The 26,119-nt window shown below is 40.0% G+C and overlaps 1 protein-coding gene across 1 annotated transcript in view; it reads right to left on the reverse strand.

Moving 5' to 3' along the window:
• Positions 1 to 4,257: 4,257 nt before the first annotated feature.
• The window catches only part of Adamts20 (ADAM metallopeptidase with thrombospondin type 1 motif 20), a 139,414-nt gene continuing 117,552 nt past the window's right edge, over positions 4,258 to 26,119 (reverse strand). Inside the window, exons 32-39 of the mRNA XM_036208198.1 lie at positions 24,463 to 24,663; positions 23,582 to 23,711; positions 23,289 to 23,383; positions 23,112 to 23,203; positions 21,979 to 22,112; positions 21,214 to 21,305; positions 7,853 to 7,957; positions 4,258 to 6,153 (exon numbers count right to left, since the gene is read on the reverse strand). Of these exons, the coding sequence (XP_036064091.1) occupies positions 6,064 to 6,153; positions 7,853 to 7,957; positions 21,214 to 21,305; positions 21,979 to 22,112; positions 23,112 to 23,203; positions 23,289 to 23,383; positions 23,582 to 23,711; positions 24,463 to 24,663 (939 nt within the window). The 3' untranslated portion in view covers positions 4,258 to 6,063. The remainder of the gene's footprint in view (positions 6,154 to 7,852; positions 7,958 to 21,213; positions 21,306 to 21,978; positions 22,113 to 23,111; positions 23,204 to 23,288; positions 23,384 to 23,581; positions 23,712 to 24,462; positions 24,664 to 26,119) is intronic.

Here is a 26,119-nt window from a genome sequence, read left to right on the forward strand (position 1 = left end):
GCATGTTTCCTTAACTGCCATCTTTGGCATAGGTATAGAAAACCCATTATTACGTTTATTTAATTTGGTCAAAGCAAAATAGAGTCTCTTTCAAGATTCCATCTTATGAAATGATGGCAAGAAGAGCAAAGATTACGAGGCAACACTCAACAGTGAAATTTTGAAAAATGTCTGCTTCCAAGGCTGTCTTTGTACTGCAGGAACTTTGAAAGTTGGCTGCCTTCTTGGTTTGGCTGAAATCTTAATTGACACGTCACACTGAGACCATCTTTTCCGCCATCTGGGTTAGACATTTGACGGAGCTTCTGAGAAAGTGCCTAACATGCCGCCCAAAGAGGTGATGACAGATCATCTCGTGACACCTATTGTGTGGTGGGTGAAAACAAGAAGAATTGAGCAAAGAAAATGAGCAGACATTTGAGAGGAAAACTAGAAGGTAAAGTCAGAAGAGGCAGAAATGGCATGTGGTAAACAAGACTAAATACTAGGATCTGATGAATAAGCTGGCTAGTACTTTCTGAGGTGAGGGCTGATTCCTAATTCAGAACAGGTCAGGGGCACAGCAATGGTGTGTGCAGAGATAAGAGCCACCAGACAGCTCAAGGTGACCTGTCATACCACATCAGAGCAGAAAGCCTCTCCACTATGGCTGGGGCCTGAGTTCCATCTGCCTCACAAAGTCAATGATTTTCAGCTTTGAGATCAGTTCATAACATGTCACTTGACGCTCTAGGTTATGATGCCTATGGCGATGATAGGTTGGTAACATTTATGAAAACTTGTTAGGTTCTGACACCGCACCAAGATTTTACATATTAATACTTGAGGTCACAGAATGAAACAGGTGCTATTAACATCTCAAAAAGATAAAGCGATGTCTGCAAGGTGACATCATCTGTAAGTAGGAGAGCTGGCTCCTGGAGCCCCTCCTCACTCAAATGCTTTCCCAAACCGTTTTCTACACTGTTAAAAAGGAGACATAGCTCATTTGGCAACTTCAAATAACAAAACCCATGCACATAAAAATAACTTGCTTAATTCTGTCCCCTTTATGTTAGGAAAGTAAGCAAGGTTACTTTTCTTCTATTCATTTTGCAGTTCAGAACATGGAGGTTCAGACAAAATATTGCCTTGAGGCCAGACAGCGGGCAGGCAACAAGTCACATGAGAAATGAGTCTTCCTTGCTTGAGAAACAATGGGTATAAGACTGGGAAAGGAGGCTGCTTTGCCTTAACATCTGTACATTGAACAGCTTTTCTGTACAACAAGGTAAAGGGAGTGAGCTGATTGGCTGAGTCACTCCCAGAGTCATTTTCTTCTTCTTCTATGCATAACAATGCTAACCGCATCACCAGCTCAGCCAACTCACACAGCAGACAGGAAGGACCCACTTTCACAGGCGAAAGGCACCTTAGAGCTTACTTCTTCAAAACTGTTTCACCAGTTGAGGAAAACCCCAAATTGTTAACTTGTTTAACGTAAGCTTCTTCATTACGATTGCATTCTGTTCTAAAACACCCCTCTCCTTGTTCCAACCTGGCTTTATTTATGGAACAAAGGCATCAGAAAAATAAATATCACACCCAAAACAAACTCTGTATTTGCTTCTGGTCAGGCAATATTTGATATTACTAAGACCATTCTCTGTTGTTGGGCTTTTACTATTCTGCCTGCCAGGTCACAGATTATGACATGGAGACTTCTTATTAATTATGGGAGCTCGGCCAATAGCTTAGGCTTGTTTCTAACTAGTTCTTATGACTTAAGTTAACCCATATCCTTTAATGTACTTTTAATGTTCTGTTTCATGGCTAGGTTACCTTTACTTTGTAGAGCCCATGCTGCTTGCTCTGCACCCCTGGCATCTCCCCGTGACCCCACTCTTCTTCTCAGTGTCCTCTCTGCCCCCCAAATCCTGCCTAGCTATTGGCCATTCGGTTGTTTATTAAACCAATCCAAGTGACACATCTTCACAGTGTACAAAAAGTTTTATTCCACAATAGTTCTCACATCCAAGCTTTATATAATATGCACATGCATGTGACACAGATAAGGATTTTGTTTGGACATAGAGATCATCCGGAAACTGGGTCAATGATGCCTGAAAAAGAACTGCGTGAAATACTCTATGAAGTTGTAACGCAAGCTCTCCAGCAAGGGTGGAGATTAGCGTGGCCGTGTTCCAAGTCCTCCAGCAGCATTGTCACAAGTGGCCAGTAGAGGCTGCTGTTGTCAATTGTATTTCTCACATTTAAACTATTTTTTTTTAAAGTAAGTTATTGCAGAAATGAGTGAAATGAATGTAGCAAAAAATATTCATATCATCTTCAAAATATTAAATGGCAAAAAAGAAGGCACAGTTGGATCTATACTGTGTAATAAAGTCTCTGATGGTACTTTAAAGACAACAAAAAGTTGTCCTTAAACCAAGGATAGAGCAGAATGACAGAAAAAAAAAAAAAGACTTTTTATCTGGGCAGATGATGCTTTGCAAGGTTGCTGTGAGGATTACATAGGATAAGAGTATGAAGTTCACTTTTTAAAAAACAACTCTTCTTTTTCTCCTTTTGATCAGAGAGTGGGGGAGAGAAAAGGCAAAAAAAAATATGATGGAGGAAGTTGAAGAGATTGATTTCAAATGTCTTTCCTTGTGAAAACAGAAAAGAATGTTGTCTGTTGAGAATCTGGGACAGAAGGAAAACAAAGCATTCGAGCAAATCAGCAATGCTTGGAAATATACAGTCAAGGGCATAACCAGAACAGAACACAAACCAAGCCAGGAAACTGACAGTACCATCCTCCAACTGCACGCTTCTGTTTCTTTGTTCGGATTCTGGTCAGAGCCACCAAGCCCGCCAATGAAAAGTTTCTAATACGCCACAGTGCGTGGTCCATACATGTAACCCTAGCACTGGAGATACTGAGGCACTCCACTGTGAGGACTGCCTAGACCCTGTTTCAAATACCAAAACAACACAGCAAAATGCATGTGTGTGTATTCAAACTTGGCATGGTTTCAAACACATCAGGAGCACCCGCGCTAGCAGAGCTGAGGCAGGGGATGGTCATGGTCGGAACATGGCCCAAGGATGAAGCTATGTGAGGAGAATGCTGAGACAGCCCCAAGGAAACAAGACGAGAGTCTTGTGGCCTCTGTTCCTCCGTAATATGGGTTGTTCTTAGAATGTGCTTTTATGCCCCTCCCAGGTACAGTAAATAGAAGTAGGTTTACTTCCGATTACCCATCATCTACCATTAATTACTCAGATGATGTTTCCAAGTACAGGGTGCCCTTGTGACTGTATACAGCCTAAATTCATGTGACCTTTACTCATGTGACCTTGCTTAACCATCAGAATATAAACTGTCCGATGCTCTAAATAAAGTTGGCTACTACGTGAGACTTTATTTGCCCTCATCTTAGGCTCCATCATCCCAGGTTTGCGCTACTAACTAGAAGAGTAACAATTATGAATTGCAGGCCAGCCTGAGCTACATAGTGAGACCCTGATATACTTATACATATACACATAAACTTACCTTTGGAGCAATTTTCAGGGGAAAAAAAGAGACCTTATATCTACATACACACACACACACACACACACACACACACACACACACACACACACACATAGACGCATGCATACGAGTCCCCATATACTCTAGTAATGAGATAAATATAAACTTACAGGGAGAATTGTATCTGACTGCACAGGAGAACAGAGTAACATTTTAATGCCCTGTCAGTTGTAATATTTTTCCCCCTTGACCTCACACATGGTAGGAAAGGGTTCTACCACTGAGCCATACCCCTGCCCTTGACAGTTATAACTGATTTAACTACTCTAGTTATAACTTTGGTAACTCCTAGGGAAGTTGAGGATGGATGGCTCTGTCTTATATATCTGCGCCCTCTGCCTTGGGAGATTATTGTACACCCCACCTACTTCCCTCTGCCCTTAGGAAGAACACATTATTTCCCTGTCCATGGCTGGGGACTTTGTCATGTGATGTGGTTGGGTCATTTGAACTCTAGTACCAACAGTATCCTGTGTACATAACCTGCAGAGACACAGCAAGCTCTCCTGAACATTTTTTCCACATTGCCTTTGTCATGAGAAGCATGTGTGGCCACATAGGAGCTGTTGTTTTCTTACCAGTACAGCAGTGTGAACAGAACAATGTCATGGAGTCCTGAAGAGATTCCAGTGTGGGTCCTTTTCAATATGTGAGGGACATGAAAACCAGGTTACTAATGCCACACAAATACATTTTTATTTAGATGTTTATAAATTACAATGCTTTAATAACAAATGAAATATTTATTGGAAAATGTCTATTTTGTCTTAATGTCTGTTCATTTCAGAGTTCTGCAAGTGTTTGACTACATTGGCAACTGACTTACTCCAGTGTCTTATACAGCACTTTATACATCTCTAGCAAATATTTGGGAGAAAAACATTTTGAGGGTAAAACTAACACACTGATATTTACTGGTAGATTCATTAGTAAATCCCATTTTTTTTGTTTATAGGGTAGGCCAACATGAGAAGATATTTGCTAATTTGCTTTTTAAAATCCCACCATCATATAACACACCAATTAATTATCCACATGAAAAGTAATCTCTTAATACCTGAGAATCCACCTATAGTGGTGGATTTTTATATTCATTCATGAACACCCCAGTAGAAGGTAAATAAGGTTCCCTATGATGGGAATTATTGACCTTCAGTGTGACAGAATCTGAACTTGCCCAGAAGGCAGGCTGACTGTGCACACCAGTGAGAGACCATCCCATTAGGTTTACTGTGAAGAAGAGCCATCTATCTTTGGAAGGGAAAGCTTTTGATTTTCCCAGCTTCTCTTTGTGTCTTGCTGGTGCACTCACAACTGGGTTGTTGTTTTCCTCTGATGTCAGCTTTTCAGCTTTCCCACATGTACTGAAGACCAGCATCCCTGCTCCAGGATCATTCTGGTATTGCTCCTATATCACTCCAACAAGCATCCAGGCCATTAGCACTAGATTGAGACAGCTGGGGGAATCTCCAGACAACTATTGTTAGAATATACAGACTGTGTAGTGTAAACCAACCTAATAACGCCCTTAAAAATTCATTCTATCTATCCCATTCTTCTAGAGAGCCCTGACCACACAATCTCTAATAAAATTTTTTTTGGTCAGGAAAACAGAATTGTATGTTTAACCAAAATTTCGGATCATCTGAATTTTAAGAATCTCCATCTTTCTATTTGGTTAACAAAATAAAGTATATAACCTTGAGAAAACAGATTTTTAAGGGTAGTTACATATATGAGTTATAAAAGTACAATGGTACATAAATATTATAAAAACAGCATATCACTCATAATTAGAGGTAGGCTTTAAAAATCAAATCCCAATATATCATATCCTCTCTATTTTGTCACAACACTTTCTATTTAATACTTAACACAAGCACATTTCTAATAAAAAGTTGTATTACACTTTTAGAACCATTTTTATTGAAGCACCAAAGTCCATACATAAAATTAAAGAAAAAATAAAATAGTAAATCAAAATCATATCAGGAGGAAGTATGGTGTCAACATGCTTATTTGACATAGTTATTAATTTGATATTCACTGAGAGATTTAATAATGCTTATAGCAATTTAAAATAGTTTCTCCTAATTCTTGTTTGCTCCATTTTAACATCACTATGACACTTCATTGTACCATAGTAAGCCAATCAGGGGTTTATTTACACATGTGTTTAACAGTAGAACATAATTATGGTCCAGTCCAAGCTGTTAACAGCAACATTTTCTTGATAGAATATTCAAACATGCTTGTATTCCCCACAATAAATTATGACATTAAAAATAGATCCCAATTAGAGTGATATGTCTGTTAAGTTTCTCTTGGAAAACCTATAAACATTAAGTGGGCTGAAACCCTGATGAGCACCCAGACAAAAGGTTTGAATATGGAAGTCTCAGGAAGCCAAGAATGAGAAAGGAGCACCAGACACCTGTGTTTCAAAGAGCACCTTTGCAGTACTTCTGAGTTCTGAATGTTCAGAGTACTTGAATTGGGAGCCCTGTTGCCATGTGGGGAATGCATTTTCCACAGAATCCTCCACATCTGCCATAGACTTTAGTTCCATCCTGAAAGTATAAAGAAGTAGAAAACACAAGAGACTTTTATACAAGCTGATAATTGGGCACAACACAGAAAAATCACCAGCTTTGAATCCTACTGTTGGAGTCTTAGCCAAGGATTCCTGTAATAGTTGATGTCCAATGCAGGTCACGTGTGGGTTCAAAGAAAATGGACAGTCTAAGATTCATACCCACTGTTGCTCATGTCAAATAAAGCAAAGTATGATTTACATACTTTATCTCAGCACACATATTTTTCATCAGTATGTTGACTTGTATTGGTGAGTATGTGGGTCTGTGTATGTAGGTGAGCGTGCATGTGTGTGTGAGTACATGTGGAGGCCAGAAGTTGACATCTGCTGTCTTCTTCCACAGCTTCCCACTTTATTTAATGAGGCAGGGTCTCTCACTCAAAGTGGAGCTCATTGATTTGGCTAATGACTTCTAGGAAGTCTTTCTCCACTCCTACTGTAGCACCAGGGTTATAGATGCAGGGCCAGGTCCTCATGTTTGTGAGGAAGGGACTTTACCAACTGAGCCATTTCATTTTCCCATATAGCTATTTACATAGATAAAATAGCAGTGTTATCTAGATAGAGATGGGCAGGAAAATATGAGTACCACATAAATGGATACTCTTAATTCCTGAAATTGCTTTGAGGATATTTGCTAACTGGCTCAGTTCAATAATCCCTTCACTACACCAAAGTCAGGAGATAAGTAAATCTTATTGAACCATCAAACCCAAATTGAACTGCTGTGGGATGTCCTGTATGCTGTAAATATATGTTGCTATGGTTGGCTGATAAATAAAACCCTGGTTGACCAGTAGCCAGGCAGGAAGGATAGTATAGGTGGGACAAGGAGGAGGAGAATTCTAGGAGGTGGAAGGCAGAGGCAGGGAGACACTGCCAGCCACTGCGAGGAGAAGCATGATGTAAGATACCAGTAAGTCATGAGCCACATGGAAAGGTATAGATTTATAGAAATGGGTTAATTTAAGATATAAGAACAGATAGCAAGCAGCCTGCCATGGCCATACAGTTTATAAGTAATATGAATCTCTGTGTGTTTACTTGCGAGTGGGAGAGATTTGTCCTGACTGTGGGCCAGGCAGAACCAGGAAAACTTCAGCTACATTGAACCATCACTTTGAAATATTAGACCCTAAATCTCTATTGGGAGTTTTGTTCATTTTGAGTTTTGTCACACTGGGGGGTTGAACCTTGGAACTGGCGGTCCTTGGTAGGTGGATGCTTTCTCATCCATCTACAGCTTCAGCCATCTTTCCACTTCCTTTTGAGTGAAACTCTCACTAAATTACCCAGGCTTACCTTGAATTTACTTCATAACCTGGCCTTAAACTTACAGGTATTCTGCCTCAGCCTACCAAGTAGCTGGGATTATAAGTCTATGCTACTAGGCTTAGTACAGTTAAATCACTACCTTTAAAAAAATACAAGCATGTCCTGTAATAAGTTTTAAATCTGAGATCTATGTTCATGTGTGTGGAGCCCATAATTGAGTTTGTGTGTCTCTATGCACATCAATAAATCGACTTGTTCCCCATTATATATGGCGTATTCATGACACTGTAAGTGTCTGGTCTTTGGTCTTATATGGGCTTACACTTGAGTTTGGGGCCTTTACTGCTAACTCACAGCACAGAAGTAATTCCCAGACTCTTTGGTCTTGCAGGACTTACTTGGGATCTGTGGATGATGACAGAGGCGTACCTCCCCTGAGCGAGCCACTTTGCTGTGTTGGATATCTTCATCCCAGTTCCTGCTAAGTTAATGCTGAACTGCCCCTACATTGTGAGAGAAAAAAAAATGAATACATAAAATATTTAAGAATATTCTTGCCCGGGAGCATCAAATGACTCAAATTATTTTCCAAGGGTCTTAAAACAAGCAAAGAAAGCTGATCCAACTTTACTGAAAAAAAATGAGTCAGTTAAGGAGGTTAAAATGTGATGACAAATAAGTCTTCTCAATTAAAAGTGCGCTAACACTATGTAATGTTAAAGGAATTCTGACAGGCCTCAGACTCTGTGACATCTAGAGCCAAGGTGCCTGTGAGAACTGGTGAGTCCTTGATGAAGGAGTATGCATAGCGATTAAGATGTGTTCAACTTGAAGGTTCCTTTTGATTCAAGTTTTGACTACATATTGAAAGTCTTTGTGGCACTACATCTGTTCGCTATATTTTCTAGAATCTTTCCTTATCATGACTCCTCCCTTCTGTAATAAAAGCAACACTCCTTTGCTGACAACACAAAACTGCCAAATGTGGCACTTTCCCTTACAAGATCAACCATTTTAAGGCCCCAGAAGGATGTATGGACTGTAACAACACACCACTTACACATTAAGGCCTAAAGGCTCATGTTGTGTGAGAAGTGTTTTTAATGTCAAAATATTTTAAGTTACCTTTGTTAGTAATAAACTTCAAATATATACCGATTTAGAAATTAAGTGACCAAAGGTGATACCGTGTCCTATTTATATGATCATATGGTAAAGATTTATACACTGGAAATTAGAATACACACTGATTTGGTCTTCTGACGGTATTCAGCATGCACTGAAATTTCAAGCTAGATGAGGCACTCTAGGACCACACCTTAACAGTTCTGTGACCTAAGACGCTCACATCTTAGGCATGAATGATAATGGAACCTGGGAGAATGCATTGTGGGGGTTAAAACTCTATCTTATCATGAAAGCAAAATATAAATATAAAACAAACTCACTTAACTGTATTCATGAGCTAGTATTCTTGATAAGAATTAGAATATCAGCCAGGCATGGTGGCATACTCTTTTAATCCTAGTACTTGAGTGGTAGAGGCAGGTGGATCTCTGTGAGTATGCAGCCAGCCTGATCTATATAAAGAGTTCCAGGACAGCCAGGAATACACAGAGAAACCATCTTTAAAGATAAATAAATAAATAAATAAATAAATAAATAAATAAATAAATAAATAAGATATCAATTTTGTTTTCCTACTTTAATTTTTGGCCATTGTAAAGTTATTATTTTAAAGTAAATATTCATTCAAATACATATATAATGTAGTTACAGTAAACAGAGAATTCTTACTACAGAAAGTTTAGGTAAATTCCAGATATTTATTATAGAAGTCACTTGATTATAAAACATAGACTATGGGCTGTCTATGACATTGCTGTACTTCCAGAACAGGGTCTCAGTATTAGAAAGTGCCTTTGAATAGATGAATAATGAATCACACTATAAATATTAAATAATGAGAACACAAAGGTAAACACATGAACACGCATATAACACCCTTCAGAGTCCATGACAGCAACACTAGGCACAATAGTACTTTAATACTGATCCACATCTGAGCCAAAGAGTTAATTCCTGAGTATATCACACTGAAACTCCATCAATACGATGAAAGGACCTTGCACATCTTGTAACTTCCAACTTTCTCAGATGTTAGAACTTTGTTACTTCCTAAATCTGATAAGTGCTCCAGGATGGTATGTTTCAATTTAGAGGAAGATGTTAGAACAGGACATGGTGAGGGAGGCTAGAGTGGAGCTGCTCAGTGCAAACTTCTGTCATGTCAGTTCATAAAGACATCTTGTAATCCATCACATAGTGTATGCTGAAGAACAGTCTGTGGACATCAGAAAAATGCACATGGTATAATGTGTTTGCATGGAAAAGATCTGTGTGTTTTAGTTAGGTTATTCAGTCAAGGTAGTATTCAAATCCAGTATTTTCTTATTTTCTTCCAGTTGATCTGTCCTTCTTTGGAAGAGTATTGAAGTCCCCTTCATATAGAAGACTATTATGCCTTTTGGTCTTTATTTCTCTTTTCATGTCCATTGATACTTGTATGTATTTAAGTGCTATAGTGGTGCGTGTGTGTGTGGGGGTGGGGTGGGGTGTGTGTGTGTGTGTGTATGTGTAATGCCACAATTCTGCTTTGAAATGGCTCCAAACATAGTTCTGCCATTTTGTACTCTGTATACAAAACAGCACTCTCAGCATTTGCTGTCATTGGTCCAGTGGGATGGCTCAGTGGGAAGAGGTGATTCTGTCAAGCCAAGTGACCTAAACTCAGTCCCCTGGAGATCTTCTGACTCCCACACTCATGCTGTGGCACGTGTGTGTGTGCACACGCATGTACACACACACTAAAAATAAATAAATAAAAAATTTAAAATTGGACTATTATAAAATCAAAATATGGATCAATTCTGAGATGTGATGGTGCTGCTGTGATCTCGGCAGCACCATATGTCCAGCCCAGATTCAATTCTCTATGAAATGAGCTGAGCACAGCCATCTCATTAGTGCACATGTTTGTTTTCATCTTTAATAGCAAAATTATGCGCACATCAAATCATTGTCTTAAAGTGAATTTCTTTGTGATTTAGGATCACTAAATGTTTGGTGTGCATGCCTATTTGTGTACCTCCACACCAAAGGGTTATGTAAGAAAGGGCCAGCCACCAGTGGGGAAGCTTAAGGAGCACTGAGTAAGCCGGGCGGAGGTGGCACACGCCTTTAATCCCAGCACCTGGGAGACTGAGCCAGGCAGATCTCTGTGAGTTCGAGTCCAGCCTGGTCTACAGAGTGATCTCCAGGACAGGCACCAAAACTACACAGAGAAACCCTGTCTCAAGCAAACAAAGAAACAAACACCAAAGAAGCACTGAGTGGACTCCGAGGCTTTCCAACGGCAATGAACAACAGCAATGAGACCAGGTCTCGGGGTTTAAGGTCTTTGGCAATTTCAATGCTGCAGAGATTTTTCAGATAAGGGCTTTGGGGAACCGCCTCTTCCTGTCTTTGTACTATAGGAGGGGATTCCTCTGTCCGTGTGGGTCTCACTCTGCCCAGCAGCAGCTGGAACATCAGTGAGACTCAGGCCCGAGGCTCTCACTTCACTGCAGCTGTGGAACTGAACACTTGGGCAGGGAGGTGCGTGCATCTGTGCACTGGGGTGCAGGTGTAGGCTCACTTTCCATCATGTCAGTGTGTACGTGGCTATGTGACTATAATTCTCACACTAAACTGAGACTGTTTTCTTTGGGAAAATTCCAAGCATCCCATGCCTGGGCTCCAGGTGAAGCTATGTCTCTAGCCCTAACAAGACTTTGAGGAAGAATACATTTTCCTAAGGTTTGGGCCCAGGGAAGGAAGACTCAGTTCCAGTAAAGTACAGGGACAGCTCAACTTCCAAGGAATGAGGCACCATAAACTTGTGACTCTGGACTGCAGACCCTAGGAAAGTTAGATATGTTGATAGCTCATGTAAAGCAGGTGGGATTGTTATGACATGGCTCTGAGGGAGGCCAGCAGTTCAGCGAGGACTTCACACTACAGAGGTGCAGGTTCCTGGCTGCAAGGCTGGTCCACTTCCACAGGGGTTGGCACTGAGGATGTCTGGTCTGAAGGATGCGGTTGAGTCAGGTTCTCATGCTCTAGTACATGAGGCACCTGGGTGAGTTTCTAGATCTTTGGACCATGTCTAGCTTCACATCAGCTGTACTACTAGGGGTGTACTACTGTTTCAGTGCACAGGAAGTCTGAAGTGCTGGGGTCCAGAGTGTTGCCACAACTGTGGTGCTAGAGTGGTGTTTCTCAACTTGGGGAGGTCAGATGCCCATCTCAGAAAACAGATATTCCTATTACAATGTATAACCATAGCAAAATTGCAGTTTTTAAGTAACCATGAAAATAATTTTATGGTTGGGGGTCACCAGAACACGAAGAACTGTATTCAAGGGTCTCAGCATTAGAAAGGGTGAGAACCACTATGCTAGGTGGAGAAAACACTGGGAATCCACCACTGAGTGTGAGAACAATTAGATATCTGTATACCAAACCCTCCCACCCCAGGCTCGGTCAAAATTAATCCAAAATGAGCCATTGGGTAGATATAGAGCAGGACTGGCATGTAGAATAAAAACATTTTAAAATGGAGAAAAATCTGTGCAGTTTAGCATTTGATTTCTTAGCATAACAATCCATAAGAAATAACACATCTGATTTCATTGAAAATAAAAGAAAAACTTTTACTCTGAAAGATGCTTACGTGAAAGAAATGGTGGTTCAAAGAAAATGTGATATCTGCAAATGTCACTTCTGGTGAAAGACCTTTGTGTCTATCCAGAATACGCAAAGGACTCTCAGTGTCCACCAATTGGAAAACAAACTCTGTCAAACACAGCCAGAGACGTGGATATCTACCTCATTAAACAAAACACTCAAATTTGAAACAAGCCCAGGGAAGGTACTTAACATCGGCATGCACAGCTCATGAGAAAGCAAACAAGCAGATCAAAACCTACTTGACGATACCAAGTGTTGACGAGGGTGCAAGGCAATGCGGATGTTCATCTTTGCTGGTGGAAAAACAAAGCTTCCCTTCACAATGTACACCACAGAATCTACAACAAAAATCCTAGGGACTTCGCCTAAGGAACTGAAAACGTATTTAGACATCTGTATGTGTGTGTAAATCATAATTTCCAGCACCTGGAAATAACCAGCATGGATGGTTCTGGCAAGATCCACTGGCATTACTGCAATGTGATTATTCCACCACCACCCCAACTCTCTGGGAATCAAATATTAATTACAAGACAGAAAACAAGGTCTATACCAGGACTCTTTGAGAACATCTACATTCCATCTGATGCATGTATTCCTACGACACACAACACTCTCCGACTCCATCTCACGTTCAATGTGGTAAGGTTTATTTTCTCTAAAGAACGCCATGTGTGTTTGTGCTCTTTTTAGCATTCATATCCTGGGGTACCCTGTCACATACAAACAAAGAGGATGTGGTTTTGATGAATCCCCAACATCAGAACAAGTTCTCTCTGTGACATCGAGCATCTGGAAGGTATTCATGCAAATGTCACGTAACTTAACACAGAATCTGGTTTATACATTTCACAGAACATCTCTCCAAATCCTGGGCAGTTTGTATTTTTGGTAACAGTAACCTGGGGCAGACAAACACAGACTGAATATGGATGACACAGCTCCTTTCAAAGCATCTCTCTGAACCCAGCACCATCTAATTTTGGCACAAAACTCTGCATTCCGGAAATGTTCAGAACCAAATGAGGGGCCATTGCACCCTGATGGCAGAAAAACACTTGACTGCTGCTCCTCCAGTGACTATTCTAAGGCTCTGAGAGGTGGGTTGACATGGAGTATCTGTCCAACTATAAACTGAGATTATAAGCTTTATACCTATATAATTTCCTTAAAATATTTGTGAGGGAAAGATATTAGAATGAAAGAAATAGCTATCTTATCATTTTAAAGTGTAGAAACCTCTCACATTCCATGCTCATCAAAAAATGTCTTGTTTATGATGATTGTCTCTCTGTTGAGACACTTCCTACAGGGAGAGATTAGCCACGAGACAAGATGGATTTTGATTCTACTTGGTAATTATGTGATTTACTTGAATACCATTCACCTTTGAATTTTGTTGATAGCTCCCTGAGCAGACTTAAATCAACATGGAATGGTGATGCTCAGATTTCCAGAATTTGACACTCTTTCTGAACAGCAGTATTTGGAAGACCTCCTGTCACCAAACTGTTCACATATCTCATAGTATCAAATATATGACCAGATGGCAGAGTTAAAAGGAGAAGTGTTGTTGGAGAAAGTTCGTCTGCCCTGACATGGACTGGCCACTAGGGGATTAATCTCCATGGGAGAGGATCAAAAGGAAAATGTCATCAATAAAAGGAAGCCATACATCATGGCGAACATCCTTTAGCGTGTAAAACATCCTTGACTTTAGGAGATGTGTCAGAATACACAGACAAGGTGTTTGAAAGGGAGGGGATCTCAAAACAGAAGAGAAGTTCTGGGGAGAGATTTGAAAGGAGTCCATTCTGGGAGGGAGCCACTGATCACCACATGAATAGAGGAGAAAACAGGAAAGAAGAATTATGGGGATGAGTAGACCTAACCAGCCTCAATGTCTGAAGGAGAGCGCAGGAGTCCTCTGAAAAGTTGCGTGCTTTCAACAACAGAGACAACAGCATGAGACGTGGCTCAGTGGGCAAATGTGTCTGCTGCACAATCATGGGGAACTGAGTTTGGATCCCAGCACCCATGTCAAACGCCAAGTGTGCATCAAGCTAACCTGTAACCGCAGCACAGCAGGAGGCAGAGACAATAGGGTCCCCGAGACTTGCTGGCTGCCAACCTAACTCCAGGCTTCATAAGAGAGTGACAGAACAGGACATTTGACACTCTTCTCTGGTCTATACATGTGCATGTATACACATGTGTGAATATATACCACAAATACATTTCACTCTCACACATACTCTGTTCATGTGCAAGCACATGCACCCATACTTCACTCCCTCTCCTTCTCTCTCTCTCTGTGTGTGTGTGTGTGTGTGTGTGTGTGTGTGTGTGTGTGTGTGATATCAAAATATTTATAGAATTGTAGGTTGAAGAACCTGTGGGCACTCTATCAATAACTGCTGAAAATTATGAAGTATGGGCACCATTTAAACACATGTCTCTAAAATTCATTCTGAAGTTACACAGCTCACAGGGAAATTTTTATTTAGGGAACATCTATTACATCTAGGTAAGAATAATAGAAGCTATGGTTTGTAAATCACGACCTTCTGTTCCCTCTCCCACCTTGATGAGAGGAGATTTCTAGTAATGGTCAGTGGAGTTAAGAACACAGGGCCCCACATCCCCCTAGCTCCCTCCTGCAGCTGTGGTTTCTGCTTGAGATAGGTAGCCCCCCATCAGTCATCTCACCTACCCGTGTACTTCAGAGTTCTAGTGTAGGTAAGGGTCCTCAGATTTCTCAGCTTCCTTCTTCCAGTCAGCCCCTACTCACAGAGCAGAAAAACTCACCCAAGATATGGCCGCGCAAGAAAGCTGGACCCAAATCATCATCACCCAAAATCCCTGATAAGCAAGAGGTTTCATTCAGAGAAGGACAAGCCAGGAGGCCAGTGATTATTAATATGCATGGCACTGTGTCCAGACAAGAATGTTAATGTGATGGTGAACACCATGTTTAGAGGATAAATGTACTCTGTTAGGCTTGTAAAAACGAAATTGTATTCAGCTGGAAAAAGCCATGAGGAAGTGGCTTCTACCTTGTACTGTGTCATCTGGCCCAAGGTGGACCACTTCCTGGCCCAGTTGGAGTGTTCTTAAAAATTGCTGATGGTTGCAAAATATTTCACTGACTCAGCTATCCCTACAAGGTAATGGGTCACAAGATTAAACAGAGTAACCACTAAGCTCTGCCTTTCTGTGAAACGCTTGCTAGCTTGGACGGCTGAGACACCTGCTGGATGTCTGTTACAAAATCAACACTTGCCCATACCCATCAGTTAATTTGACTCCCCCAAATGATAACCTGATGGTTTTTGCCTCTATAAAATCCTTTGGCTAACAGTAGCAGGGGTCTTCCATGGAGAACTCTTTCTGGTTTGTTCTTGGATAGTCTCTTTTTAATAATGGGCCTCTCATTTACTAAAACCAAATGAGTCTCTGAATGACCCCAGACCCACACGAGCTTATCTGAGGAATGTGCCACTGTATGTTCCCAGACGAACTGTACAGGCACAAAAGCTGTCCTTAGAGCATAATCAAGTTATAAAAACAGAAAATTACATGGCATTTCCTAAGGGGATGGAGATTATTTGGAATATAATATGGTGAGCTTCACGCTTCAAGGTGACATTGAAAGTGAGATTTTTAGCAATATACAGGAAGAGAATAAACAACCAGAATAAGAGCAGTGAGTAGATGGATGAGAAGGTTGAAGTTTAACCCTGGGGAAAGGGATGGCTGAGAAATACCCCTCAAGGAGTCTCTCCTGACCCATAAGAATATCTGGTCTGAGGAGCATAATGTGTCTGGATCTGATGGTGGAGTGATTGACATCCCCATCCCCATGATGGTACCCAAAGGCCAGAGCTAGCATCCAGCAGCTGGAAAAGAGTGAGAGCTGAGGGCAGTGTTAGCTCAGGCCGACTGGCCAGAGTTGATGGAGAGTCAGATGGAGAGCTGAGAAAGAAGAGGCTGTGAAGACTGTGCAGGACAAGGCTGCTCCCCATGAAAACTTTCCAGATTTGACAATAGAGTAACTTACACATCCAAGAAGCTGGGAAGATGGGAGGAGACCCACTCCAAATGCTCCTTAACAAAGGGGATGCTAATGGAGCAGGAGAAACTCAGATGGATTCTGATTCAGTACCTAGATGGGTAGGCAGGTAGGTAGCCATTTTTACAACAGTGGGGAAATTAAATGTTACAATAGAGAACACTTCTTGGGTGAGAAGAAAAGCAATAAGGCAGAAAGAATTAAATACAGCAGCACAGTGTACATGGAGCAAAACATACAAGATGGAAACCAAGTAGACTGCTAACATGAAAAGTCCACTTAAAAGATAAAGACCTCCCCTAAAAAATTTTTTTATAAGAAACACTCTTAATCTCTAAGAATATAAATTGAAGGTCAGTCCATGGAAACATATGAACCAGGTAAATAGCAGCTCTAAGTGCTCTGGAATGTCCACACTAGCATCAGATGAGTAAACATTCAAGCCAACAGGAGTTACTGCAGAGGAAGAGGCACATTTTATGATCATGAAAAGAAAGTCTATTGGGAATTTGTGGGAGTTATAAATGCACAATCGTGTGCAGCAAGAGCTTAGCGTAAAGGAAACAAAACACATGAAATAAGACTGCACTAAGAACACAGTTCAACTTGAATAGTGGTAGAGTTCCAGCAGCCAGCATGAAGCAGATCGGCAGGGAAACAGAAGTGTGGGCCACACTGCCTTAGCAGCCCGAATCCCGTGAACAAATCACCCAACAGAATGCCATCCTTTCTAAGCATGCCCCAAACACTCGTCAGAATGAACTACATGTTACACCATAAAACCACCCCCAGTAAATTTAAAAGGATGGAATAATGTGGCGTGTGTTTTCTAACCACAGTGAAATGAAAATAGAGCCAAAAAAGAAAAGAAAAGAAACTTCAGTAAATTCACAAATCCGCAGAAATTCAACTTGTTATCAAATAGTCAATGGTTCAATGATAATAGAAAATACTTTAATAAAAATAAAAATAAATATAAATATACAATATGCAAAAGTCCTTAGACACAGAAAAACAAACACTAAAATAGAATTTAGAGCTATAAAAGCATAAAGAGAAGAAAATCCCACATCAGTAGATGCCAGAAAAAGCAACACAATACCCACAGCTAAATGTAGCTCTCCCCCATCATCCAGGAAGCTTCTCTCTACAGCAGACAGAGGCTATTACAGCAACCCATAACTAGTCAAAATGCAGAGACTAGTTGACTATGGGATGTCCGTCCTCAGTTGGTATATTTACAACACAACCCCTACAGACTCAGAGAATATCTCCGAAGAAGGGCCAGAAAAGTTGTAAAAGCCAGAGGACTTCCTCTATGAGACACTGATGACGTCTTCTACATAAGATCTGTTCATTGACAACAGCATCATAGATGAGGCAGATCTTACAAGGCCTCCATCTAGATGAAGAGCTACAGACTATTAATGACTGTCCCATCCAGAGACAAGTCCCCAGATAGGTTACCTGGCATCAAAACGTGGGGCAAGAGTTTCCACCTAAAATATGAGAAAGCTTTACAAAAACAGAGCTAAAAACAACTCCCTAGTTGTCTCTCTCAGGCCAGCCACAGCCTGTGGGCTTGAGTTACTCTATGGTGGGTTCAGGGTGTGTGGGCTTGACCTGCAGCATGGTGGATTCCCCCTGGGGTACACAGAGGCATCTCCAAGCCACACATTATGCTGCATGGTGGATTTAGTCTTTGCTAGTACAGACAAAAAAAAAAAAAGTTTCTGGGCTACATGCTGCTTTGATAGAAGCGTAGACCCACTGTCTCCCAAAGTCAGTGGGCAGCATGGCTCCCAGAGCTGGCAGTAAATTATCTCCACCATGTTGAAAAGTTGAGATAGTCGGAGTCAGCAGCCAAAGCTGCTGCTTCAGTACTGACCACTGCAGTTTAAAGCAATAGATTCACAATAAGGCAGATTCAGATTGAATAAGACTTTAAATGGTTTATGGTGTGTGTGAAAATGTACTTAGGCTTGAAAGAGAGAAGAAAATGAATATAGGCAGTTATATAAAGAAATAGAAAGTTTTTTTTTTAAAGTCTTTAAAGAGACAGTAAAGGTAATATAAAAAAATAAGTCACATAAAAATGGAAATCACACAGAGAGTCTGGATTATATTGTCTCTGGGATTTTTAACTGCAGAGGGACATTTGATTGTAAAAGTTGCTGGGTTAAATCAATATGGATATTTTAAAGATATCTTGATTTCAAAATTTATGTCTAAGGATACAGAAAAGAGGTTCTGCTTTTGTTTCCACAGAAGATGATAATTAATGGATTGCTTCCAGGCTCATATGGTTTGATCAAGGAAGACACCCTGAGAGGTCTCCAGATGATCCAACATCCAAGTCAGCTTCAAGGTAACTAGCTCAGAAAATACTGTAGCATGAATCTTAAAAGGTCTTATTAATAAAAACAAACCCAGAGCCAGATATTGGGGTGAATGCTGAAAGATCAGAGAAGCAGAACAAGCCACTGCCACTTTACCATGCTAATTCCTCAGCTGATCCTGTTTTCTCAGACAGGAAGCCTCTGAGTCCTCATCCAAATGGATCTCAGCTGAACTGCTGCTCAAAAGCCCAAAAGCTTAACCAGATCTAGTTCCTGGTCCTCACATCTTATAAACCTTTCTGCTTCCTGCCATCACCTCCTGGGATTAAAGGTGTATCACCATGCCTGGCTATCTCCAGTGTGGCTTTGAACTCACAGAGATCCAGAGGGACCTCACCTTTGGAATGCTAGGATTTAAGGTGTGTGTGCCACCATTTTCTGGCCTCTATATCTAGTGGCTGTTCTGTTCTCTGACCCCAGATAAGTTTATTAGTGTTCACAATATATTGGGGAACACAATATCACCACAAAAATGCAACATCAGAGACTACTCCAGTCAGGACTTGACCATAATTCTTAATTTTCTCACGATGCCCGTGAGACAACCAGCAGGGAGCAGTATGAAAAGCTATGCCCAAATTTCCAAAATATTGTTTATAAATGTTTATTTTTATTTAAAGGGGGTTGATTATGAAGGCAATTTCTTTCTAAATAAGAAAAGAGGAGAGTATAGATATGATAGGATGAAAGATAGATTATTGAATCTACTTTCAAAGAGCAACAACTTGTTTAAAATGTTTTACATTGCTATAGATTTTGGTGTATTGATACAAACTTGAAGTTAATTTTATTATACTATATATATATATATATTTCTACTCTCATTTAAGGTATTATGTTTATGTAACTAATTTAAATTGTAATGGATAATTTAAAAAATACAGATTAATAATTAGTCTTCTATAATAGTCAAACTTACAGTCACATTGAGTTTTCTAGATATACATAGATATAATTCAATTAGTTATACATGGATATAATTCAATTAGGTAGGTAATCTTCAAACACTTGAAAGCCCTACAGAATATGGCATTTAAAATGTTTTAAAAACTTAGACTTTCTGGACAATGAGACAGTCTGCTCCTGGCAGCACAGAGTTACTTCAGAGAGAAAGATGGGCATCAAAGACATATGGAGTTTATCTTCTTCTTGGCAAAAATAGCCCTTTAGGAAAAAAACTGTTCTTGCCTGGACTACTTGACAAAATGTTGTATCAACTGGACATGCAGGAACCATAGAAAGGTGACCACTGAATTTTACAAGTCAAAATGGTCCTTCAGGTTCCTGATTTGCAGAAGAAACAGCCAGACATTCTTCAAGACACAGAGAGAAATTACTGAGAGACTCTAGCCCTATGGGCTAAAGATAAAATACCAATAGACTAGATATTGTAACTGTAATTCTTGCTTATTATATGTAATTTTACAATGTTGCAGTTAAAACCTATTTTAATAGAAAGAAAAAGGGAAATGATGGGGGAATGTCTTTTTTGAATGCTGTGAAAATATGTTTCTCTGATTGGTTAATAAATAAAGCTGCTTTGGCCAATGGCGAGGCAGAATAGGGTGAGGCAGGACATTCTAACTAGAGAGGGGAAGAAAGGAGAGAGGCAAGGAGACACTGGCAGCCACCACCATGAGAAGAAAAATGTAAAAATACTGGTCAGCCACAAGCCATGTGGCAAAGTATAGATTTGTAGAAATGGGTTAATTTAAGATATAAGAACTAGATAGCAAAAAGTCTGCCGTGGCCATACAGTTTATAAGTAATATAAGACTCTGTGTGTTTACTTGGGTCTGAGCAGCTGCAGGACTTAGCAGGACACAGGAAAACTTTCAACTACAGTTACCCAGTGTCAAGTAGCTAGCCCTAAATGCATATACATGGAAGTTCAAATAGAAGACTGGATGGTCCCATTTCCTCAGACTTCTGGCAAGCGTGGCAGATGGCCATAGACCTGTGTATAGAGCAAGCCTCATATCACAATCCAAGAAGCATATAGAGAACAGACCAGTAGGGTTCCATAGTGCCCTCTAGGGTACCCTTGCAATTTTCAAGAGTCTACAGCACCTCCCAGTACCACCACCCTGGGAATCAATCCTTCTACATGGACCTTTGAGAAACACACACCAAAAGAATTACTGGCACCTCCAGCAAATAAGCAACATATGCTTATGACCCATTCATTGACCTTTCAATGCATATCTGTTCATTCCCAAGGACCAAGCTGAAAGATTAAAATGATGAGGTGTCATAGAAGGAGAAATAAGATCTGAACAAGTTATAGGTCTTCCTCTTGAATCTTTAAAATGAACTTAATAATGGCAAAAGTGTTTTTCCCTCAGCTGATTTATACTTTTTAAAATAAATGCATACAGAATGCTTTGGATATCCAGTTCTGTGTTTCACGCAATATTCTGGTCAGGAAAATTAATGAAGAGAAATATTAACTTTTTTCATTATGGAGAACAAAAATAATGAAATATGTATGAGGTACCTGTGGGCATCTGGCAGCACTGTAGCAGTCTCCAGCTGTGGCAAATGGAACTGCCTTTCCAAACAGTGTCTGGGAAAAAAGAAGATCTGTAGCTGTAAAAAATAAATACAACTCATTACCATGGACACAGCAATGTTTATTATTTTCAATATGCAGTTTTCATAGTATCTTAAATATATGATTAGTTTTATTTTTAACAACATATCACTACTAAGAGCATGCAATATAGGGCTGCCTTCAATGGATACATTTTATTTAACACAAAAATATACATAGCCTAAATTGTCCTTAAAAAAATCACAGGTATCTCTGGAATTAAAGAAAAATATGGAAAAACTAAACAAATGGTCATTCACATTTTACACCACAGCAAATCTCTGAAATAGATGTAATGAGGTCAAGAAAAAAATTCACAGAAAAACAAAAAAGCTCTGCAAAGGTTGACCCACCACAGCAAAGCAGTGTGAGCGCAGTTGCACTGTATCTATACCAATTCACTGGTGCAATTCTTTTCCTCTTCTATTTGCTGACATTGTTAGCAAAATGTCCTGATAAAGATAGCTTTATTTGAGTGAACTATCTTATTACCGTCACTATATGACATTTTCATATCATTATAGAGAATGTATGTTCCTAATAATTGTAAAGAAAACCATACTGTACAATGCTGGGTTCTTCATTATACCCTGACATATATCAGTACATGGCTGGACTTTTCCTTAGCAAATGGAGGCCTTTTGTTTTCCAAAGAGACCCAGCACTTACTTTTGATTTGCATGGAAGTGAGATCAACTCTCACTTTGCTGAAAACAGTGTATCCAGCAGACAGGTAGTCATTTTTACATGCACAGTCTTGCCTCCGGCTTCCATTGAAGGGACATTCATAGGGATTTTGAAGTCTGTAACAACATTGGAGCATTTTATTAATTGATGCATTTGTTAGACCCCAGTGTGGTAAATGATAAACTTCGAAGAGGTGAAACAGAGGCAGGCAGTGGTGGTGCATACTTTGAATCCTGACACTCAGAGGCAGAGGAGGTGGATCTCTGAGTTGGAGGCCAGCCTAGTCTACAGAGCAAGTTCTAGGATAGCCAGGGCTACATACAGATACACACACACACACACACACACACACACACACACACACACACACGAGGTAAAATAGAAGTACTTTTCTTCTTCCACATCATAGTGACAACATGCTAACTGAAAAAGAAGCAGAATTCACCATTACTAATGTGGTCATGTGAATATAATTGGCCCCATAATCCCATAGGGAATGGCACTACTAGGAGGTGTGGCTTTGTTGGAGTGGGTGTGGCCTTGTTGGAGGAAGTGTGTCATTGTGGGGACTAGCTTTGAGTTTTCCTATGTTCAGAATACCACCCATGTCTCAGTCAACTTCCTGTTGCCTGAAAGATGTAGGACTCTCAGCTTCCTCTCCAGCACCATGTCTGCCTGCATCCCGCCATAATGATAATGGAGTGAACCTCTGAACTGTAGGCAAGCCCCTTTTCCTTACAAGAGTTGCTATGGTCGTGGGGTCTCTTCACAGCAATAGAAACCCTAAGACAACTAACATGCAGAATTCTTAGTGGGAAATTCAAGGAATATTTCTACAAACAAACAAACAAAAAAAATAGAGATGTAATTCTCCCAGCTTTTGTTGCTGTAATTAATTGGATTTTTATGAAAACAGACAAAGTCTTAAACTTATCCCTTCTGTATTATCCCACACTCACACTCTTTGTGATTACAGGCTAACACATGGCTAAGGTCCTAGTGTGTCCACCTCCTTCTCAATTGCCTGTCACACATGTGAGCAATCCCAATGTTGTGCCAAAGGCTCAATATCTGTGGGCCCTAAAACTACACAGATACAACAAACTATCTCATACCTAAGGCCATATACTTCAGAAAAGTTGTCTTCACCTTTGACCAATGGTAGATATTCTTTTGGGTTCTCCAGTTGCATGTCAGAGCAGTGGATCTAAGGGGTAGACACAAATATCTAGAAAACACTTTCCAGAGACAGGGTCAAAGTTAAAATAGATTAGAAATGGTTTTCATAATACCTTTACTATTCTTCCCCTGATGTTCAGGTTGTAGTCACCATCTTTGGTAATGTTGTTTGTAACTTGGATTTCTTTGCAGGTGGTAAATAATTTACCTTCAAGGACAAATTAACGCAACACATCAACAATGAACAAATCCTAGACAGCATGGACTTGACAATCAGAATCAGCGCTGTACTCTGAAGGTCAGACACTGTCTTGCAGAGTGTGACAACTGTATATATCTAGTTTGACATTTTAACTAAAGCTTGGGAACACTCGATGCTGGGTAGATTTTGGAGTCTATTACTTACAGTCATTGGCATAACATTTCTTTTGAGCATCTGGCTTTAAACGCTTTAAACATAAGTCACTGGGCCAAGCGTTTTCAGTACTGCATTCTACTCTTCTCTCCATTATCCCATTTCCACAAGTTACTGAGCACTGTCAACACAGTAAAGTTTGAGGTAAAATGTATAACAAATAATAAGGCCAGGAAACCCAGACTGCCTTCTCCAAGACTAGGTTCTTTTAGAACAAAGTAAGGATCAGTAATGGTTAGAACTATGGAAGATGCGAAAATATTCTGGGCAGGATAGTCACTGGAGAAAAAAAAATCCTTTGATATGAGCCTGCAGCTTTTGTTTTCAGGTACTGGTTTCGTGTCACTTATTTTATATGGTTGTATCATCATATATATATATATATATATATATATATATATATATATATATATATATATATGTAGTGTACTGCTAATACTTGATAATCCTTAATCTCATTTATTACTGTCATCACGGCCACTTAGAGGTTTTCCTTGTGATGAAATTATGAAGTAATGTTATTTTACTTCCATGAATTAAGTTGATAAATAGAATGGAGCATAAATAACACTTATTATGGATATAGTGGAGAAAGCTGCTTCACGTAGCTGACGTTTCTGAAATACCTACATGAAGTCCAGCCACTGTACATGTTCTCCAAGGACTACAAACGAGGATTATTATTCTCTTCTTATAAGAAAGTTAGGATAAGCACAGAAAGGATAAGATATTTATACATGTAACTAATAAAATGGTTTTTAGACAATGGTGTAGAAGATAACTTGGAAGATATAGTTAAAATGCAGATTACCCGGCTTCCACCTCTGAAAAGCCTTAAGCAAAGGGCCTAAAATTCAGAATTCTGGACTGACCTTGCTCCATTTTCCTACTTTCCAAGTGGCTACATGCATACAGCTTCCAATGTCACATTTGTACACATGAGGTGAAGGTATCACGGGGCATTCTCCATACTCTACAGGCCGAAGCTGATGGAATGCATGCTTCTTAGAGGACTGGATCCTGGTGCAGTATGTGATCTTCTGTGGGCTAGTGAGCCCACAGTTACCTGCACACTGAAAATTTCACACTGGTAAGGAAAATAGGGAATTCTGAAACTCACCCAAGGCCTAATGTCTGTCAGCTGCTTAATATGTATCACTCATATGTGTTTTACCTCAACTAATTTAACCAGCTTCATTCATGGTGGGGAAGCAAAGGTACAGAGACCCTTAGGCAGCTTACACAGAGTTACACCAGAAAATACAAAGCATCAAGGCCTAGCCTAGATTTGACATCTGAGGAGCCTGTGAGGTTTCTGTTTCCCTTCTTGAACCCTCTGTTCTGTCTACTGGACCTACTTTCCCATCCTGATGTCATTCTGACAGTCTTGGTTCTTCACACAATAAAATCTTAAGACAGAAATGTTGTAGAATATTATTGTAAGATGTGTTAATTCGTTTATGCTTTGGAACACTTGTTTAATGATGCAATGACGTGTAGCAGTCTTTTATGTTGCATTTGTTTGCTTCTGTGAAGCTGTGTGACTGTGCCTGCCTAAACACCGGATGGTCTAATAAAGAGCTGAATGGTCAAGGGCAGGAGAAAGGATAAGTGGAGCTGGCAGGCAGAGAGAATAAGAAGAAGGAGAAATTTGGGAGGAAAGAAGGAGAGAGAGAACAAGGAGGATGCAAGGGGCCAGCCACCCAGCTACGCAGTCAGCCATGGAGTAAGAATAAAAGTAAAATACCCAGAAGTAAGAAAAGGAAAAACCCAGAGGCAAAAGGTAGATGGGATAATTTAAAGTTAGGAAAAAGCTGGCAAGAAACAAGTCAAGCTAAGACTGGGCATTTATAATTAAGAATAAGCTTCCATGTGTGATTTATTTGGGAGCTGGGTGGCACCCCCCCCCAAAAAAAAAAAGCAAAAACAACCAATAGAACGGAAAGAATTCAGAAATCCATGTGTTCTTTCTTCCACAAGATTGAATATGCCGAGCCCCTTACATTTTGATATGAGTCTTAGGAGCGGCTTGCCAAATTTGTGTAAAAGCTGGTCAGAATTTTGTGAAAAGGTCAGTCACAGCATGTGGCTCATTGAGTTTCAACAGAGACACCAAGTGAACTCAGTGGCAGAATAATAACCTCTTCCTCAAGTTGTATTGGGTTCATAGGGCAGCCATGTGCATTTTGTAGACATGGGTGATGACTTTATATTACAAATGAAAATGGTCAAAATGTATCAGACCTAAATAGATGAACTAAAATTATAAGACTTAGAAGAAAATATAGGTGTACATCCTTCTGGCCAAAACTGGGCAGTGATTTTATAGATGTGAAACCTAAAATCCAAAGAACCACAATTGCAAAAGGACTAATCAGGTTGACATCAAAATTTAAAATGTGTATCAAGAAATTACAAAGCATGGGAAACCTACCTTCTAGTCGTCAGTCAGGGGAGCCCAGGAGACCTCTCCCCAAACAATATAGGTTATCACCATTGCCTTGGTTAACTCCCAGAACTTAAAGGTGA

The sequence above is a fragment of the Onychomys torridus genome, chromosome 16, assembly GCF_903995425.1.
Source record: "Onychomys torridus chromosome 16, mOncTor1.1, whole genome shotgun sequence".
Classification (NCBI taxonomy): domain Eukaryota; kingdom Metazoa; phylum Chordata; class Mammalia; order Rodentia; family Cricetidae; genus Onychomys; species Onychomys torridus.